General features: G+C 39.8%; 1 protein-coding gene across 1 annotated transcript in view; it reads left to right on the forward strand.

The window, feature by feature from the left end:
• The window catches only part of hhip (hedgehog interacting protein), a 62,878-nt gene that overhangs the window by 9,826 nt on the left and 31,862 nt on the right, over window positions 1-21,190 (forward strand). The window contains exons 3-4 of the mRNA XM_020920432.2: window positions 6,624-6,765; window positions 6,970-7,171. Coding sequence (XP_020776091.1) covers window positions 6,624-6,765; window positions 6,970-7,171 — 344 coding nt within the window. The remainder of the gene's footprint in view (window positions 1-6,623; window positions 6,766-6,969; window positions 7,172-21,190) is intronic.

Consider the following 21,190-nt stretch of genomic DNA (forward strand, 5'->3'; position numbering starts at 1 on the left):
TTAATAAGGTGGATTGCATCAGAATCCTGCACAGGTCCATTTTTAGAGACCCACCCGCACCTGCGCAGTACAGCACCACACCCGCCCATTAACCCGTGATTATATCAAAGTTAAATCACCGTTCTCCAACTTAATTTTTATCTCATCTGTCATGCCGATGCTCCTCAAACCATGAATGCTTCTGGGGAAAATTTCCGCGGTCGCTGTTCAGTGACGTAGACTGTAGTGTAACTATTGTAGCCCCCTGTAGGCGACTGAGCACACTGTGATTACGACAATTTGTACATGATAGTTTAATAAATATTTGCATCATATCTATTTGATTCACCTGACCTGCCCGTAAAATTCCAAAACCTTAAAACCCGCCCGTTTCATCAACTATTTGCGGGTACCCGACCTGGTGCAGGACTGGATTGCGTATGTTCAGGTGCGGGACTCTTACCAGAAAAGTTACATGTCAACTTTATGTACAGTACTTTTACTTCTTTACGTTCCACCGCCAGGCTCCTCCCTCTCGTCTCCTGAGCCCCTGCACACTACAGTTCATACCCAGGCCAGGCTCCACCCCAGCCCCTTGCACACTGCTGTTTCAGACCCAGACCCAAGCTCCTCCCTCTCCCCCTGAGCCCCTTGCACACTCCTGTTCAAACCCAAACCCAAGATCCTCCCCTTCCTCCCTCGGCCCCTGCACACTCCTGTTCAGACCCAGACTCCTCCCCCTTTTCCCCTGAGCCCCTGCACACTCCTGTTCATACCCAGACCCAGACTCCTCCCCCTCCCCCCCACAGCCCCTGCACACTCCCATTCAGACCCAGACCCAGACTCCTTCCTCCCCCCGTCGGCCCCTGCACACTCCTGTTCAGACCCAGACCCAGACTCTTCCCTCTCTCCCCCCCCTCAGCCCCTGCACACATCAGCATATGTGGTGACGAATGACACATTTATTTTTCTACAAAGGTTGTGTGTATGTAAAACTGCTCAAGTGCATCAAGATGTCAAGTACTTGGGGAGGGCCACCCAGGTTGTGTTGGAAGATAACCAGATGGAAGTATAACATTAGCAGGGGAGTCAAAGAAACGGACGGGGCTCTATCTCCCACTCCTGCTTTCGTTCCTGTGTTTGTGTTAGTCAGTATTTTGTCTCGTCTAATCGGTTTTGCTGATTTACAATTAAAGATTAAAGGTGCACTGTGCAACTTTTCTGGTACAGTTGTGACGTGGACTCGAGTTAGACTTGGTACGCTATTTTTAGGACTTGAGACTTGACTTGATAGAATAGACTAAGACTTGGGACTCGGCTTGGACTTGAAGGTCAGTGACTTGAGAAGACGTAAGAAGCATTTTTAAATCTGAATTCTTTCTATTCTGACTGTAATGATTCACTCTAAGATCTTGTCAAGACATTTAAAAAGAAAATATTTGCATTTCTACAACTCTTACATACTCTATAAATACTCATATATAAATATACTACGATTTTATAAGTACAATTTATCTTAAAAGTCAAATAAATTGCAAAAATCTAAACTATATTTGGTACTTTGGTTTAAAATCTTGAAATGACTTGAAGGTCAAAGCGGACGACTTGGACTTGACTTGGACTTATGGGCCAGTGACTCGAGACTCGACTTGGACTTGCCTGTATTTGACTTGGGACTTGACTCGGACTTGAGGTCAAAAACTCGAGACTTGCTTGAGACTTGCAAAACGACGACTTGGCCCCACCTCTGCCGCCAAGTAACTGTCTTCACGGATCTATTTTACGTTAAAGCTGCATTGTGTAACTTTTCCTGGTGGAGGCCCGTGACTTCTTTGTCTCACCTCAATGTTATAGATTTGCTCAGAATATTCCACAGTACGGCATTAAAGTCATTTATCTTTTGCACTGATTCAATTACAGGTGTTTTTATTGCTTAGAAATACCTCGAAAAGCATGCATTTGTACTGTGAGTGAACTAGCTTCTCCACAGATCTGACCTGTAACTTGGCCTGCTGGTTCCCATATTTGTCTTTATGGAGGTAGGTAAGTTTAATGCCGTACTGCGGAACATCTTGATGAAGACAATCAGACATTTTTATAGCTCAAAAATACCTTAAAAGCAAACATTGTTATTGTCAGCGCAGTCACCTCTCCACAGATCGGACCCGTAACTGTGGGAAATTCCAGGCAAAACAAAAACATCTCCATGGAAACAAGCAATTACCAGAAAAGTTACACAGTGCGCCTTTAGGGAGTAGATGTGGAGGCCCAGAGATGTGGAGGAGGATGTGAAGTTCGGGGAGGAAACTATATAAACTATTTTACCGTATATTTGTTCATCATTAATCATAACTCCACTCTTACGCCACCTTTTTGCCTAAATGTGGGTCAGTGTGGAAAAAATCTTCAGACACTTTTACATTTTTGATTTACTTGGATTTCAAAGTCTGTTTTCTTTCCCAAATTGTATTAATTCTTTTTTTTTTATCCTGTTTCTACATCACAAACAGACCTGGAGTTGTGTTTTGTTTCATTCACACATGTTTAACACACAAACCCTGCAGATTTAGACCGAGTTCTTCTCTCAAACTGAAACCACTCTGTTCCACCTTGTGATGTCATGGGGTGATACAGGAAGCACTCCAGCTCCACTGTGTTTTTAAACTCCGTACGCCTTCACTAGAATCAGTTGGATAATTTCAGCTCTGGTTTTGCCAATGTCTAGTAAATTAAAGGTAAAAGGCAGATATTAACTTGAAAACTGCCACTTATCATGACATCACAAGGTGGAACAGAGCATTTTGAGCTAGACAAATTAATAATGCAGGATTACTCAAACTTGTGAATGAAACAAAACACAACTCCAGGTCTGTTTTTGAGAAGGAGACAACATTATAACATAACTTAAAGCTCACTAAAGTATAGTTTACATAATATAGGACCTTTGAAGGGACAGTCCAGAATTTGGGACATAGGGCCTCATTTCCTAGTGAGCCAGAGTGTTGGAGACGTGTGGAGACACTTTTTTAAAATATACCATCCAGTCCTTGTATTTGCAGAGGTCGCTGGTGCTAGACTAGTGCATGTCAATGGTCATAGTTATCCTGCCACTAAAAACAGTCTTATCCACTCCACCGTGCTTCCGCTCAATGTCATTTCTCTTCAGCAACTAGGTTAGGAATCGGAATACACTAGATGGTTTGCAAGAAACCCGGAAGTTTCAGACCTCACACCGGCCAATCAGTTAAGAGCTGTGAAGCCATGACATCAAACTCAAGCGTCTGTCTGATTCCATTTATGGTACAGCACAACAGTAAACAAAGCGTCGAGATGGACGTAGATGAAGACAGACATTCTGTGTTGGCAGCGATTCCTGCGATCGAGGATTTAAAGCCGTAACAAAGAAAATGTTTGGTGAATTTTATCAAGGGGAAAGACGTTATTGCTCTTCTTCCTATGGGATTTGGCGCATTACAGACCAAACAGCAGCGACTGGTTAAATAAATAAGTACTCACCTACTGTCGACTGAACGAATTCTAATGCTGTGAGGTCAGACGGTTTCCACGAAGTGAAACCGGCTGATGAATCAGGCTACCACAGTGCACCCTAAGCAAAACTATTATTACACCAGACTGTCGAAGTAAATGTCTGTGTTGAAAGAATAATTTTAGAAGTAAAACCAACCTTGCATTTGAATTATTTATGTCTGAGCAGCAGCAGTGAGTCGTACTTCCTGATAGAAATTTCAGCAGCGGCGGACTGATATATGAGAAAATAGTCCCTCAACATGCGACGATTCATGTGATGCAAGGTTAGTTTTATTTCAGATATTATTCTATCAGCACAGACATTCACATGGACAGTCTGGTGTAATAATAGATTTGTTTCGGGAGTTTTGTGGAGTGGGTAAGACTGTTTTAACTATGGCCATTGACATGCACTAGTCTAGCACCAGTGACCTCTGCAAATACAAGGACTGGATGGAATATTTAAAAAAGTGTCTCCACACGTCTCCAACACTCTGGCTCACAAGGAAATGAGGTCCTATATCCAAAATTCCAAACTGTCCCTTTAATACACTATCGAAACCCACAAGTCAATGGGGAAAATCGCATTATGAAGCATTAGACAACAACGCCTAACCTGCTTTTAAACAATTATTTTAGCAGATTTACAGGCAAAATACATAACACAGTTTCCTTTACGGGGGCCATCTTAACACTTGTAAATCTTTTCTCAGGTCCTGTTTCCTCATAAAGACATTTACTACTCTCACTCTCACTTCCACCTCCACCTCCTGCCTCCCCTCCCGCTCCCCGACCAGCATGGTTAAGATAACTCCAGACGAACGAGTGGGTGGTAGAGCCGCAGCGCTGTTTGATCTTCATGTTTTGTTTAGATGTTTCAAGGGGATATCCTATCACCTCCAAACCCCCGTGCGGTCGGCCATTGCGGTCGGGATGGGGCAAAAGAGGGAGATGAAAGAATTGTGTTTGTGTTTTTACCCCTGGTGTGTTTGCGCTGGGCTTGTCCTCACAGGGATTCGGTAAAGGAAATAGAATCAGCAGGATTGTTTTTAGGTCACCAAGGGCCATTGAGAACCAACGCTTTGTGGAGAAGGATGCCATACGTGTGGTCCTTCCCTTTTTTTTAAGTCAAACTTTGCTTATAACTCTGGATTAGGGGTGGGAAGAGATACAGTTTCCACAAAATGAGACGACACACGAGATTGGATCAACGAAAACGAGGCAAGACGAGATTTTGACATTGTTTATAATCCAGTTTAGCAATCCAGTTCACAATTTTCGGCTCACAATTTTTTATTTACTTGATTTAATATTTCTGCTGCCATTATAAGCCTGCTTTCTGGGACTATAGCTTCTCAAAAAATGGAAATCACCAGTACTTAACTAAATTTTTTTATCCAATCCAAATGAAAAAACACAGGGGAAAAATTTCACAAGAAAATTTTTCAGTATCTGTGCACAGTCTTGTCACAATTTTGTCTCGCGAGATCTTGTAGCAGGAGATCTTGTCCCATCCCTAGTAGAGATGTAACAATAATCGAATTATCGTGATATAGTATCGTCAAAAGTCTCACAATAATATCGTGGGCCATCACAAAATATCGAATTACACGTTTCTTTGCTTAAATTAATAAAAAAACAGAGGGTACTACATAGACCATGATCCTTTGCTCCATTTAACATAACCATAGGACTTCAGGACTTTTAAATCTTAGTTCTATGGATTATGGCAGAACCAAAGTCAAGGAATTTCAAAAGGTTAAAGTGTCACAAGTATAACAAATATCGTACCGTGAGATGCATATCGCAGAAATACCTTGTAGAGAGTTTTGTATATGGTTACATCCCTACTTATAATATGTTTTTGTTGAATGTTTGAAATGAGCATCGGTGTTTTTGGTTTCATATTCTTTATCCTGTTTTGTGAACATGTTTTGTAAGACTTGAACTGAGAAGCCAACTCATTACTGTGTCAGAATTTTTACAAGATGACGAGATGAGACATGAGATTGCGAGACAAGATGACATTTTAACACATTTGTAATGACTAAATTGTGCAGTTCAGTTCACAATCTTGGGCTTTTTTGTTTTATTTTTGCTGTCTTTTTATCACTGCTTTTTGGAACTATGTCTTCTCACCCTTTTTCTAAGATATAAGGGGATAAAAATCTTGCTCCATCCCTAACCTCTACCAATGACACTACCGTTTCTTCCGTTGGCAATTACATAAAAAAGTTTCTTGTAATAACGGCTAAGCATATTTATTGGTTGATTAAAATTAGCGCTTCCTTCTGTTTCCTCTTCACTTCACTAGAAACCAGTCAGTCAGGATTTATTTGGCACTTCAAACTGAACATTTGGCCCGAGCAGATCCTCCTAACTTCTGTCTTTTCTTAGACTAAGCACGTCTCATGAACACAATATGTACTTTTTGGTAGCGGTGTAACAATATCCAAATCTCCTGGTACGATATTTTTACGATCTCACAGTGCGATATTTATTGCGATATTTTGTGGACAAAACCTCCTCTTAAAATGCCTAAGAACTAAGACTTAAAAGTGCTTAGAACTGTTATTTCTTCTTGTAGTCTGCACTGAAATGGAGCAAAGGATCATGGTCTATGTAGTTCCCTGTCTTTTTTTATCTATTGCTGCAACATAACTCTTAATTTAAGCAAAGTAACTTGTATTTTGATATATTGTGATGGATTATTGTGAGAACTTTGACGATACAATATCACGATATTTTGGTTATTGTTACTGGGCTATGACACAGTGTTTAAAGGTGCACCGTGTAACTTTTCTGGTGGAGTGTTGTTTTAACTGGGATGTCCCACAGTATTAAACAAATATATCTTGTGTTTATTCAGTTACAGGTGTTTTAATTTCTCAAAACTACTGCAAAAACGTGCTTTATAATTGTGAGCAGGTCCATGGAGATAGTTTAATAAAATGTACGGTTTAATAAAATATACTGTAGATCATTTCTGGAAAAAAATAACATGGAATTGAAGTTTTGGACCTGCTACCAGAGACGTTACACAGTGCACTTTTACCTTTCATTTCAGTGAATTATAAATAATTAAAGTCATTGTACCTGTTTGCTTTTACTTCCAGAGCTGTTCCAGGCTGATGTAGATGAGTTCTGCCAGTACTACGGGAGGAGGGATGGCAGTCTTTGCTTTCCTGATTTTCAGCGAAAACCACTTCATGGCCTGGATTCAAACTACTTGGGGGATGAAAAAATAGAAGATATCAGGTTTGTCATCTGGCTTTTACAATGCTATGTATGCACATTTCACACATGTGTTTAATGTAAGTGTAGTGACTGTTCAGCCAAATGTGACTTCAGGACACAGCTTCATTTCAAAATACAAATGATCTGAATAGTCCGAAGTCTTTTTATGGGATTTCGCTGTAGCATTGTGAGTCTTTAACCTTTTGTGTCTCGCCGGTTGCCCAGGAAACACAAACACAACTGCTACTGTGCCCAGGAGGTGTTGAGTGGTCTGAGACAGCCGGTGTCTGCAGTGCACTGTGGAGATGGGTCCCAGCGCCTCTTTGTCCTCGAGAGGGAGGGCATCGTGCGCATCCTCACCCACGACCTCGTCATGCTCAAGGAGCCCTTTCTCGACATCCACAAACTTGTACAAAATGGAATAAAGGTATGGATCCCGTTACAGTAACCCCTATACGCTCTGTGAAAGATCCCTTTGTGCACTTTACTTCTAAGGAGGCTCTTTGGACTTGACAGACAGTGTTTCCAAAACTTTTTCTGGGTACCCTTATTTTAAAAGCCACTTCACAACCCAAGTCAATAGACATTATTCGTAAATCACAAAATAAAGGCAGTTATTGAACACTAATGAGGATATTTTACTGTTGACTGAGAGATCGTGTCTCTCTGAACAATTATTATTACTCAAGGTTTAAACTATGTAAAACAGTCATTGAACCAGCAATAAAAGGATCCATAAGTCCAGTGGTGGAGTTAGGAATTTTGGGGGTCCTAGGCGAACTTACACTATAATGCACCATTTTTTGTTTTGTTTTGTTTTGTTTTTTATATCTATATGTATTTATTTTTCCCCATGCACATTAGGTTAACATCAGTTCGGTCGCCTACTAGAAAACCAGAACTGAAAGTAGTTTTATTTTTTTGCTAGTACAATTATATTTTTGTTTACATCCATTACATATGATTATTATTATTTTTCTTATGATTATTGATTAAAAGTACTACTACTACTACTCTCATTTAATGTCATATTGAAAGCCATTAGTAGCAGTGAGGGCAGTTGGTTGGGGGCCCCTCCAGGTTTGGGGGCCCTAGGCAGCTGTCTATTTTTGCTTAATGGGAACACTGCCTCTGCATAAGTCACCTATTTGGACATTAAATTTAGCCCATTTCTTTTTCTTTTCAACATTTAAGTGAACCAGAAATACGGGAACAAAATAGTCAATAAAATAATTACAAAAAGATTAGAAATTATACAAAACACTTAACAACTTAACATTTCAACATGTATCAGAACTGTATATTGCAGACATACATGCAGATCGTGACAAGGCGACCCAAAAAAAAATCTTTTACGACCCACCTGAGAATCCCGACCCAGTCTTTGGGAAACACTGCTCATAGACACTGTAATGAAGTAGACTAACGTGTGTGACTTCACCCATAGCATCCTACTCTAGTCAAATGAAGCTCACTGAGGCTCGTGGTTATAGAAGTGAATTTTATTTTAGGAATAGAAATTTATTCATGAACAAAATAGAGAAATAAAAACACCAAGATCATGTGGAATAGATGAATACAAACATTTTAAGACCAAAATGGCAAAGCTCACTGCAGCAGTCACATTGAGAAAAGTCAACTGGAAACGTACACTGGAAAAAAAACAATATCTAGGTCAATTAAAATGACTTAAATTAAAAAGATCATTTTACGTTATTTGAGCAGATTCAACTTGACAAGTAAAATTATCTACCAATGGAATAAGTGTGTTTTTCTTAATTCAAGCAAGATTCAATTTCGTTTCTTATTTTAAGAGCAGAAAGTTGTTGTTTTTCTTATTTTAAGTGCAGCAAGATGTATTTTCATATTTTAAGTACAAAAAATCTTATTCCACTGGCAGATAATTTTACTTGTCAAGTGAAATTTACTCAAATCATAATGAAACCTTCTTCATTCAAGTCATCTTAACTTGACTAGATTTTGTTTTTGCAGTGTAAAGTCAGCTGGAGTCAGTGGAGCCAGAAGCGGGTTACTGTTTCCTAGGCCTGTCACGATAATTACTATATCAACTTATCCTTCAGTATATGAAAGATGGAATAATATTTTTTGGAGTTAGTGTTTATCTGGTGTACAATTTCTTTGCACCACTTGGCAATTAGTAGCCAGGCCAGTGCCTCCGCTCAATTTAATTTCTCTCCAGCGACTAGGTCAGGAATCGGAATACACTAGATGGTTTGCAGGAACCACGGAAGTTGTAGACCGCGCACCGGCCAATCAGAGAAGAGCTGTGAAGCCATGACGTCAAACTCAAGCGCCTGTCTGGGTCCCTTTTGTGGAACAGCACAACAGTAAACAAAACGGTCAAGATGGATGTAGACGAAGACAGACATTCTGTGTTGGCAACGATTCCCGAGATCGAGGATTTAAAGCCGGAACAAAGAGAATGTTTGGTGAATTTTATCAAGGGGAAAGACGTTATTGCTCTTCTACCTACGGGTTTTGGTGCATTACATACGTCACGACCAAACAGCAGCGATTGGTTAAATTAAAAAAGTACCCGCCTACCTGTCGAGCGAACGAATCCTAATGCTGCGAGGTCAGACAGTTTCCACGAAGTGAAACCGGCGGATAATTCAGGCTAGGGTGATGTAGGCTTGTGGGCGGAGCCTTGTACAGAATCTCACAGCTAACCGGAAAAAGGATTCTAAAAGGGCCTGGGAGAGATTGCTAAATTATTGAAACATGCATGGATGACATCTTAAGACATGTTTTAATGAGGGAACAACATTATAACATGGCACAACAAAGAGAACAAAGAGAATGTTTGGTGAATTTTATCAAGGGGAAAGACCTTATTGCCCTTCTTCCTACAGGTTTTGGCACCTTACATACGCCACGACCAAACAGCAGCCAAATTAGTTAAATTAAAAAAGTACCCGCTTACCGTCGAGCGAATGAACCCTAATGCTGCGAGGTCAGACGGTTTCCACGAAGTGAAACCGGCTGATGAATCAGGCTAGGAAATTAGTGGTTATTTTTTTGGCGCTGTAGTAGGTTAAATGAACTTCTATGAATCATTACAGATGCAAACTAACTACTAAAGTGTCATTCTGCTGTTTATTTATCACAGCTCGTGTTTTTCTAACAAAACTGTACATTTAGAATCATTTTGTGGTTTAAATCTGCTCTTGTTAGTGTGTCAGCGGCATAGATTAGTTTCAGTATTATCGTTTACCATCTATATTTACTATTTCGCATAATTGTGATATCGTGACAGGCCAATCTGCAGCTCTAGTCAACACAAATATATTTAGAACAGTCTGGTAAAGCGAAAATGAGTAGGTAGAATTGATGGTTGAGCTACTGCGAACGTCAGCCCTTACAAATCTGCTAGAGTCTGCAGCGAAGACAGATCTTTTAAATGAGGTGCCTGCAGTCTATTAGCAAGCAATGATATAATAACTAACAAGCAGCCATTCGTCAAGTGTAATTGTGTCCAATCACTGCACATTAGCCTCTAATTAACTGTACGCACAGAACACGTCGTGCTCACTCCTAATTTTCTGCTAATTCACACAAGATGGGTTAATGGCTTTCTTAATCTGTTCCACATTGTGCCTTCAAGGGTGGTAGTACGCACATGACGGCTCGCCCAGCGCTTTCAGTGGGGACTTGTTTCGCAGCTAAAATAATGGCCCAAATAGTGTGTCAGCTTTTAGACATACAGCAGTATTTACACAGAAGCAACTGTGGTCATTATATTTATTATAGAGCATCTCCACATGTGTTCAGCATATGTTTGGCTGCAGAGCGCTGGTAATGTCACTCAGCATTTACACAAAGGTGATGTCCGCTCACTACGCCTGTCACGATAACAAAGTTTGAAGTGCGAAATGACTAAGTGAAGAAAATACGCACGGTGATATTGAAACGAACTTACTCCACTGACACAATAACAAAAAAGCGGGATTATCGCTCCAAAAATGATTCTAAATGTGCAATATTGTTAAAAAAAAACACACGCTGCCATAAATAAACAGCAGAATGAAAGACTTTAGTACTTAGTTTGCATTTGTAATGATTCATAGAAGTGATTTATTCAACCTGTTCCGGATTAAATCTTATAATAAAGCCAAAAAATAACAAAAAAATTTACCAGTAGTGCAAAGAAACTGTACACACGATAAATATTGACCTCAAAAAACATTATTCCAGCTTTCAGATATTGAAGGATAAGTCGATAAATTGATTACAGTGGTTACACGTAGGGCTGGGAATCACAGGGTCCTTCACGATTCGATATGATACTTGCTACATGGCTCACAATACGATATTATTACAATATGGCGATAATCGATATATTACACATGATATTCTGCTATACAACGCTATTTTTAAGAACCAAAAACATTTTAACAACAGTATTTCTTTGCTAAACCACTACTTGTGCAAATTTAATATGAAATAAATAGGAATGTAACAATGACCGAAATATTGTGATATCATATCATCAAAGTTCTTATCACAATATATCGAATTACAAGTCTCTTGTCATTTAATTTGTAATTTAAATTAAGAGTTATGGTGCAGCAGTAGCTAAAAAAAAGACAGAGAGAACTACATAGAGCGCCATTTCAGTGCAGACTACAAGAAGAAATAACAGTTCTAAACACTTTTAAGTCTTTGGATTAAGTCTTGTCAAGGCATTTTAAGAGGAAAAAGTAGCATATTTACAGTTTTGTTTGTTATCCTCCACAAAATATCGCAATAAATATCGTACCGTGAGATGTACAGAGAGATTTGGATATTGTTAAATCCCTAATCGTAAGCCTCCCCACTATATCGTGAGCTTTCCCACAATATCGCAATAAATATCATACCATGAGGTTCATACCGTGACGATATCGTATCGTGAGACTTGGATATCGTTACAACCCTAGAAATAAACCTACTGTAACCATTAAAACAGTGAATATGTCAAATGTGTTGCATAAATAAGTTTCCTTTCTCTGAACAAACATCAAAATTGTAGCACCGAAACAAAATTTTACCAAAAAATTGTTGTGGTGATATATTGATACAGCAGCCCATGATAGCTTTACTGTATCAGCAATAGGGCTGGGTATCATTAAGAAGTTGCCGATACCATACATACCCTGATACACAGGCCACGATACATCTCGATACAGTGCACTTTCTATTTAGTGCTATATGATTTTTACTATCTGTGACACTAAACGTCTTTGTTAAACCACTTCCTGCGAAAAGTTCATATGAAACACAAACATTTTACTCATCAAAACAGTGAAAATGTCAAATGTGTCGCATAAATGAGTTTCCTTCCTCTGAACAAACAACAAAACTGTAGCGCTGTAACAAAATAATTGAGTCAAATATTCCAAAAAATACTCTTGGTGATATATCGATACAGCAGCCCACGATATAAATACTGTATCATTACATTAAACATTACGATATATCAATGTTTCGATATGTTTGCATCATATTTAGTATCACGATATAACGATATTTCAATATTTTAGCACATCTCTAGTTGCATGGTTTTGCCTCTGGAGCTCTATTCACGTCATTATTTTGAGAAAGAACCTGTAACACACCTTGATTGTTTTGAAAAGCTATTTATGATGGCAATTTTTACATTTTTATACAGCGCTTTTCCACTGTCAAGGCACTCAAAGCGAGGAACCACTCACCCGTTCACTCACACACGTTCATACAATCGTGTTTACATCGAGAGCAGGATTCAAACGCTCTACTAACTGAGTCAACGTCGCCCATTTACCGTTTACCATGAGTCCAGAGCCGGTGTGCTGCGTGGTGGGCACACTCTCTGACAGGAAGTTTATCTGTCACACATCCTCCTGTTTCTGACAAGACTCGATGCTTACACCAAGTCAAACAGACCACAGCAGCTAAATATGGCCTCTCCCACGGGACGCTCTGCTCTGCTCATGTCTCTAAACCTGTCACGATAACACATTTTGAAGCACGAAGAAAATGTAGATGATAATCGATCATTTTGAGACTAGTTTATGCCACATTTATAACGCAAAAAATGTTTTAAATCCACAATTAAGGATGTAACGATGTCCAAATCTCTACAATATTTACACGATATCCATCTTACGGTACGATATTTATTGCGATATTTTATGGACTCAAAAACAAAACTCTGAATACAATACTTTTTCCTCTCAAAATGCCTTAGAACTAAGACTTAAAAGTGCTTAGAACTGCTATTTCTTCATGTAGTCTGCACTGAAACGGAGCGAAGGATCATGGTCTATGTAGTTCCATGTGTTTATTTTAGCTGTTGCTGCTCCAAAACAATGAATTTAAGCAGAGAAACCTGTAATTCGATATATTGTGATGGTCCACGATATTATTGTGAGACTTTTGACGATACGATATCACGATATTTCGGTTATTTTTACATCCCTATCTACAATATTGTTAAAAAATCATGAGATGCAATAAATATACACCAGAGTGTAAAAAATAAGAAATACTTTTTTAAAGAGATCGATCAATATGGGTTTTCTCGTGGCCGATGCCGATACCGATTGTTTAAAATCCAAAGCCACTGATATCCGATAAGGTCTGACAATTATTTTTGAGACAATATTTGGTCCAGTTTTTATTATTTTCCCCAAATTATACCATTTAAATGTACTACAAACTCACCCACAGCCCTTTTTTTTTTTTTTTTTTTACCACAACCCCATGTCAAAGCTTTCAAATAAAGCTTTTGTGTTTGTTTTTATCGACCAAAACAAAACATCTGCTTGTGCTGGAGGAGATTTAAGGCCGATAACTTGTACACTAAAGAATCCAAATATCAGTTTATCTCTACTTAGACCAAGTCTTTGTTTCGCAAGTCTCAAGTTAGTCTCAAATCTTTGACCTCAAGTCCGAGTCAAGTCCCAAGTCAAAGACAGGCAAGTCCAAGTCGAGTCTCGAGTCATTTCAAATCTTTAAACCAAAATACCAAATATAGCTTAGATTTTTGCTATTTATTTGACTTTTAAGATAAATTGTACTTAAAAAAAATAGTATAGTAGTAATAGTAGTAATAGTAAGTATATTTATATATGAGTATTATAGAGTATATAAGAGTTGTAGAAATGAATTTAGTTAATTTTTGCTTTTTAAATGTCTTGACAAGATCTTAGTGTGAATCATTATGGTCAGAACAGAAAGAATTCAGATTTAAAAGTGCTTCTCAAGTCTTCTCAAGTCCGAGTCAAGTCCCAAATCACTGACCTTCAAGTCCAAGTCCAGTCCCAAGTCTTAGTCCATTTTATCAAGTCAAGTCTCAAGTCCTAAAAATAGTGATTCAAGTCCCCACCTCTGACTTTTGTACTTAGTTTGCATTTGTAATCAGTTATATGAGTTATTAATTCACCTTTTAGAGCTCAAATCTTATCATATAGCCCAAAAATAACCCCAAATTTCCCAGTAATGCAAAGAAAACGTACACACGATAAATACTGACCCCAGAAATATTGTTTCAGCTTTCATATATTGAACCAAAAGTCAAGCTACACTAGAACTACACGAAACTGTACACATCTCATAGTTCAGCCCAATCTGGATGTGAATATTATGATTATAACAGCAGTCCGACATGGCCCGGCGTGTCTCTGGAGTCCCATTGGCTGCTCTCGGTTGAAGGGGAAGCTCCGGACACGACCAACAGAGGCTCAGGTGTTTACTGGCAGTGTCAACAGGATGGAGCTCTTTTACACAGAGAGAGGACCAGCCCCTCCAGAGAGCTGTCAGATAGCAGCTTTATCATCAGCCTCATGCACATGCTTTGATTCTAATGTTCTGTGCTTCCTCGCTCCCCTCGCCTGGATCCCCCCGGTGCCAATTAACCCAAACGGCACAAAAACAATGCTGTGCTGTAGCGGTGAGGGCTGCTAACTGCGCAGTGGGTGTTCTCCAGCTGAAATCCAACCTCTGTGTTTGGCTTCTCCGCTATCCGCCCCACACAAACACACACTTTTGCTAACCTAAAGAGTTCTCTGTGGCATTGCGTTGAACTTTGTACCGAGAAGAATTTCCAGACGCTTAAAAAGGTGCATTGCGTAACTTTTCTGGCGGTTCCGTTCAAAGCTTTTCTTCGTGGAGATGTTATTGCTTTGCCTGGAATGTTCCATGGAATGACTTTTCGCATTTCCATCTAGCGTTTATTCTTTACAGGTGTTTTTATCGCTCAAAAATACAATAATTCCTTCTGTGAACTAGTGCGTCTGCTCAGTTTCATTTCTCTCCAGCGGCTAGATCAGGAATCGGAATGCACTAGACCAGCGGTGCCCAGTACGTCCATCGTGATCTACCAGTCGATCTCCGAGGTAGTATGGGTAGATCGCACTGTCGTAGGACTTGTCTAGGACTCTATCGTGTTTGGACTGGGTTTTGTCTCTCACGTGAGATCAGGTTTCATTATGGCCGCTGCTGTCGGCAATAAACTTGTACCGGTGTGCGAGAGCGCGCGGGGCGTCTCACTGCAGCCTGTGCGCTCATTTAAAACCCGCGGATAATGTGCAGCACATCTCAAACACACACGTTACCTGTCTATCTGCCTCACATCAGCGAGCCGCTCCTCCCTGCGTAGCGCACACAGGCTCCCTCCGCACTCATTAGACGGGCAAGACGAAATGCGAAGCAAAAACTAATCTAAATTTATGTCACAGTGTTGGCACAGAGGCGCCTACAGCACAGAACAGACCTACCGCGACATTTGACTGAAGTTTGCCTAATAAAAGGGCACAAATGCATCTGTGTTTGTCACGATGTGCGTTTGGTTTGGTAAATGTGCAGAGGCTAAATCCCACTGCAAAACCAGTAAGAGAATGAAACTGCAGTTTAAAACTTGAAAAAACAGGTTTAAAAATCCCACCCACTTTCTTCACTTCTTTCAGTTTTGTGTAAAGTGCCAGTGGAAGTTCTCTTAAAAAAGAGGTTCTCAAACTGTGGGTGAGGGTCCAAAAAAGTGGCGCAGCACAGTTTGCTTGGCTTTGTATTAGGTAGATCATTTTGACTTATTCATTTTATAAGTAGCTCGCATGCTGAAAAAGTGTGGGCACCCCTGCACTAGACGGTTTGCAAGAACTCTGCAAGTTGTAGACCGCGCTCCGGCCAATCAGAGAAGAGCTGTGAAGCCATGACGTCAAACTCAAGCGCCTGTCTGGGTCCCTTTTGTGGAACAGCACAACAGTAAACAAAGCGGTCGAGATGGATGTAGACGAAGACAGACATTCTATGTTGGCAACAATTCCCGAGATCGAAAGCTGGAACAAAGAGAATATTTGGTGAATTTTATCAAGGAGAAAGACGTTATTGCTGTTCTTACTTCGGGATTTGGCACATTACATACGTCACGACCAAATTGGTTAAATAAAAAAAGTACCCGTCTACCGTTGAGCGATCGAATCCTAATGCTGCGAGGTCAGACGGTTTCCACGCAGTGAAACCGGCTGATGAATCAGGCTAATGGAGACTCTCCACAGATCTGAATTGTTATGTATCGTAGTGCTGTAACATGTTTGTCTCCCTTGTAGGAGGTAGGTGTAAGCTATACTGGGGAATATTCTAGACTAAAGCCCTATTTGTACAACCTGGGGACGTGTGGTAATTTGTAAATTACCGCCCCACGTCTGTGTTACTTGCAGCGCATTCGCACGGGATAAACGAAGTCCGTAAATTTTTACTTTACAAATTACAGACATGGCGAATTCACACAGGATTAAGATCTCAGGTATCCTTCACAATTATTACAATTCACCAAAGGTCCACGGATTATACTAATCCCGTGCGAATAGGGCTAAAGGAACAACTTTTTTATGGAGACATTAGGTAGCGGACCATACAAATGTTACGCAGTGCACCTTTAATCAGCTGTTTTTTGAGTGACATTTGACGTTTTTTGTGCTTTTCCATCTTTAACTCTCTTGTTGTAAACTGTTACATCCACTTTTCATGCCGATATATCAAAACTGAGACTTCCTTTTGTTTTTTTCAAAGCAGTTAAAGGTCCTACATTACACAAAATTTACTCTTGAGAGTTTTCAGATATGTTATAATGCTGTTATCTCATCAAAAACAGAGCTGGAGTTTTGTTTCATTCACACATGTTTGAGTAATCCTGGTTTATTAGTCTGTCCACATCGCCAAAGCTCAGAATGCTCCGTTCCACCTCACGATGTCATGTAGCGTTAGTTTTCAAGTTAACATCTCCTTTTGGCTTTTTAGTTCAGTAGAGATTGGCAACTCCAGGGCTGAAATGATCCAAATGATTCTAGTGAAGGTGTGTGGAGTTTAAAAACACAGTGGAGCACTTCCTGTATTACCACATGACATGAGAAGGTGGAACAGAGTGTTTTCTGTTTAAGAACTCAGCCAAAATATGCAGAGTTTGTGTGTGCAACATGTGTGAATGAAACAAAACACAAGTCCAGGTCTGTTTTTAATCCGTGTATCATTCGTTCATTCGTTTTCTTCATTATTTGTCTCCAAAACCAAAATGAAAAAATGAACAACGATTTGTTTTTTCAGTTTGCAATTTTGTGTTTAAATGAATAATGGAAAAAACGGATAACAGCTTTTTCCCATTTCCGTCACTTAAACTGCGATGAACCAGGACTGATCCAGGACTAAAACAGGACTAAACCAGGACTGAGTGTCATGTTTGTGTAGACTGTTGGGTGATCAGGACTGAGACCAGAACCAGACCTGGACCAGATCGGGACTGAGACCAGGACTGAAGACCAGGACTGAGACCTGAAGACCAGACCAGGAGACAGACCGGGACTGAGACCAGGACTGAAACTAAGACCAGAACAGGACTAAGACCAGACCAGGACTGAGACCAGGACTGAAACTGGGATCAATGACAGGTACTGAGACCAGGACCAGATCAGGACTGAGACTGGGACTGAGACCAGGACTAAGACCAGGAATGAGATCCTGGGTTTAGTCCTGGAATTTAGTCCTGGTTTAGTCCTGGTTTAGACCTGGTTCCTGGTTCAGTCCTGGTTTCTGGTTTAGTCCTGGTTCAGTCCTGGTTCAGTCCTGGTTCAGTCCTGGTTTAGTCTTGGTTTAGTCCCGGTTTAGACCTGGTTTAGACCTGGTTCAGTCCTGATTTAGTCCGGCATCGCAATTTAAACACAAAATCAAAAACTGAAAAAATGGATAATGATTCATTTTTTTGTTTTTTCTTTTTCTTATTTTTGATTTTATCTTGAAAAACAAATGAACGAATGATACAGGGATTGTTTTTGACGAGGAAACAACTTTTTTTTTTAAAACACAGATCAGAAAATAGCGTAAAATGGACCTTTTTAAAGCCTTTACAAACGCCTCTGCGGTTTGTACGTTTCAATTATGAAGTTATCAAGAAGAGCAGCTCCAACACTGACAGCATTAGCTCGTGTGGAAGGGGTGAGGGCAGTGAAATATTTCCGTACTAAAACAAATAAGTCAGTTCATCTTGTCTTGTGACAGCTGCTGTGCATTCTCCGCAGTCGTCGGAGGCTTGGGCTGCTTCGTAAAGGCTAAAATAAGACGCGGTGCTCATCCTTACATTAGCACTATGAGGAGCCGAACACATGCTGCTTCAGAAATGACAGATGCACTTATTTTGTTCTCATACCGAAGCAGAAGTAGGTCTGTCACGATAATTACTGTATCGACCTCAATATATGAAAGCTGGAACAATGTTTTGGGTGGAAAACGTTAAGAAAATGACCTGCTTGTAGTAAAAAAAAAGCGGGTTTTTACTCTATCGCATTCAGTTTTTATACTACAAAGCTTGATCCTCTTCACTTTCTGTAAGCTTTTGAGCCTTGTTCTAGACCAGGGGTGGGCAAACTACGGCCTGGGGTCCATATGCGGCCCTTTAATCTTTTTAATCCGGCCCGTCGAACTTGAAGAACAATGATAATAATAATAATAAAGTCATTTCAAGAGTAAACACCAGATATTTTATTGCAATGCTTTCAAATGATTTTCAATTATGGGATATTTCAATAACGTGAGATATGTTTTCTAAATATCCCATGTTACTTTGTTCTCTTATGAGGTGGATTTCCAAAAAACTCCATCCATCTGCTTCACCCTTTGTGGCCCACGAGTCCAAAATTTTGCCCACCCCTGTTCTAGACTTTGAACTAAGACTACGTTCAGACTGCAGGGCTTAATGCTCAATTTGGATTTTTTGTTGAAATAATTTTTTTTTTTGCGAGGTCGTTCACATTTCCAGTTAAACGTGGCTTGTATGTGATCTCCAGTGTGAACTTTAAACGTCCCAAAAGTGTCTCACATGTCCATTGGAGGACACGACGACGTCACACGCAGCGAGAGTGCTCAGTGTTTACAGAAGTCGCCGAAACGTCGGGCTTGTTTCCCAAAATACAGTCCAGTTCTTGGTAAAATGGACAGGTTACACGTCCACGGCCGCTTCTTTTGTTTGAGTCTTTATCCTCCTTGTATGTGGCTCACAGGATCTTTATTTTTCATTGAAGTTGGAGCCAGGAACCGCCTGTAGCTGTGCTCGGACATTTCAAAAAACGCTTAGTTCCGATAAGACCCCTCCAGTTTGGCCTGAATACAGCGATCCCCCCAAATATTTATTAACTCTCTAACCTCGCTTTCCCTTCGTTGACAAGACTCTGAACCTGACGTGTCGGTGGGATGAATGTGACTTGGCCGTTCAGACTGAAGTCGCATGTCAAAAGATCAGATATGTATCGGTTTTAGGAGCACATATCCAAGTGGCCTGGGTCACATTTGAAAAAGTCTGATCTGTGTCATTAAAAGATCAGATACAGGAACACATAGGGGTGAAAAAATCAGATTTGGGTCACTTCAGGTTGCAGTCTGAACGTAACCTAAGATTCTATCCCCTAAAGCTCTCAGTTCTTCCTTGTTTTTAATATTTTCGGGACTAGGGATCCACCAATATTGAAAAATTTGCTGGATCGTACATCAGTTTCTAAATACTGGTTCAGTCAATAAATAAAGTGATGGCATAAGACTCTTTACTGGTCATAGTTGCTCCAGAAACTTTCATAATGTTTGTATTTTTCGAGATAAATAAGAGCTCCGTAACACATTTGGATCAGCTTGGTGTTACTTTATTTATGTTTTAAGTAAATAAATGCTATCAGTAAATCAGTTAATATCGGATTTTGGCAGAAATTTAAAGCGACGGTGTCATAATCAGTATTGGAGCTGAAAAAGCTGGATCAGTACATCCCTTTTTTACGCGACTGGGAAGTATTTGGTTATGTTTTCACTATATGACAAGATTTGAGCCACAGAACATTGAATCACTAACTTCGATGACTCATTACAGATGCCGACTAAGGCTATGTGTACGTGATGATGGTCTGAACAGAAGACGCAAAAGTAGTGTCGCATCTTCACTTTTTACTCCACTTTTAGATGAGCGTTTTCGGGAGGAAATCTGTGTGCATACGGTGACGTAAAAGTGTGTGACATACGATTGGGTATGCATGCCAGACGACTAGGTGGGGACGTATGTGACGTAAATGCGTACACGCCGTGAGCAGATCTGACCAGAGTTTTGCGTCTTGGGCAGTGTAGATGGAAACGCTACGGTGGAGCGTATTCAACTTTTCCACTCTGAAGGGTGGTTTCAGATTTTTGCATTTTTAAACCCCAAAAACGCCATCACCGTCTAAACGAAAGGCACTTCTGATAAAATATTTTGTCGTTTTCACCCGCAGTAAACAGGCCCTCAGTACTAAAAATTTTCATTCTAAAACCAAATTATAGCACTGACACAATAAGGTAAAGTATTATTCCAAAAAATATTCTAAATGTTAAATATGGATAAATGTGTTTGTCTCTATAATGAGTCAAAGAAGTTATTTATTCATCCTTCCACAGCTCAAATTGTAAAGGTGCAATTCTTGTAGAAGTTTGACCCGATGTCTCCATGGAAATGTTAGTGCTTTGTCCAGAATGTTCCACAGTATTGATGAAACCTATCTGTCTCGAGGGCGGCAAGCAGGTTACGGCACTACTCCACATTACATATTACAGTTCAGATCTGTGGAGAGTCACCCCTTTTCACAGTAGAAATAGTTGTTTTTTGTTTTTTGGGCAACAGAAACACCCGTAATGAAGAAATGCGCTGGAAAAAACAGTATCTAGGTAAGTTAAAATGACCTAAATTAAGAACATTTGACTTTTTTTGAGTCGATTCAACTTGACAAGTCAAATTATCTACGAATGGAATAAGTGTGTTTTTCTTAATTCAAGCAATATTCGATTTCGTTTCTTATTTTACGTCCAAAAAGTTGTTGTTTTTCATAATTTAAGTCCAAAAAGTCTTATTCCACTGAGAGATAATGTGAAGTGAAATTGACTCAAATCATGACAAATCTTTCTTAAT

The sequence above is a fragment of the Boleophthalmus pectinirostris genome, unplaced genomic scaffold, assembly GCF_026225935.1.
Source record: "Boleophthalmus pectinirostris isolate CB_2022bp ecotype Guang Dong unplaced genomic scaffold, ASM2622593v1 HiC_scaffold_22, whole genome shotgun sequence".
NCBI classification, from domain to species: Eukaryota; Metazoa; Chordata; class Actinopteri; order Gobiiformes; family Gobiidae; genus Boleophthalmus; species Boleophthalmus pectinirostris.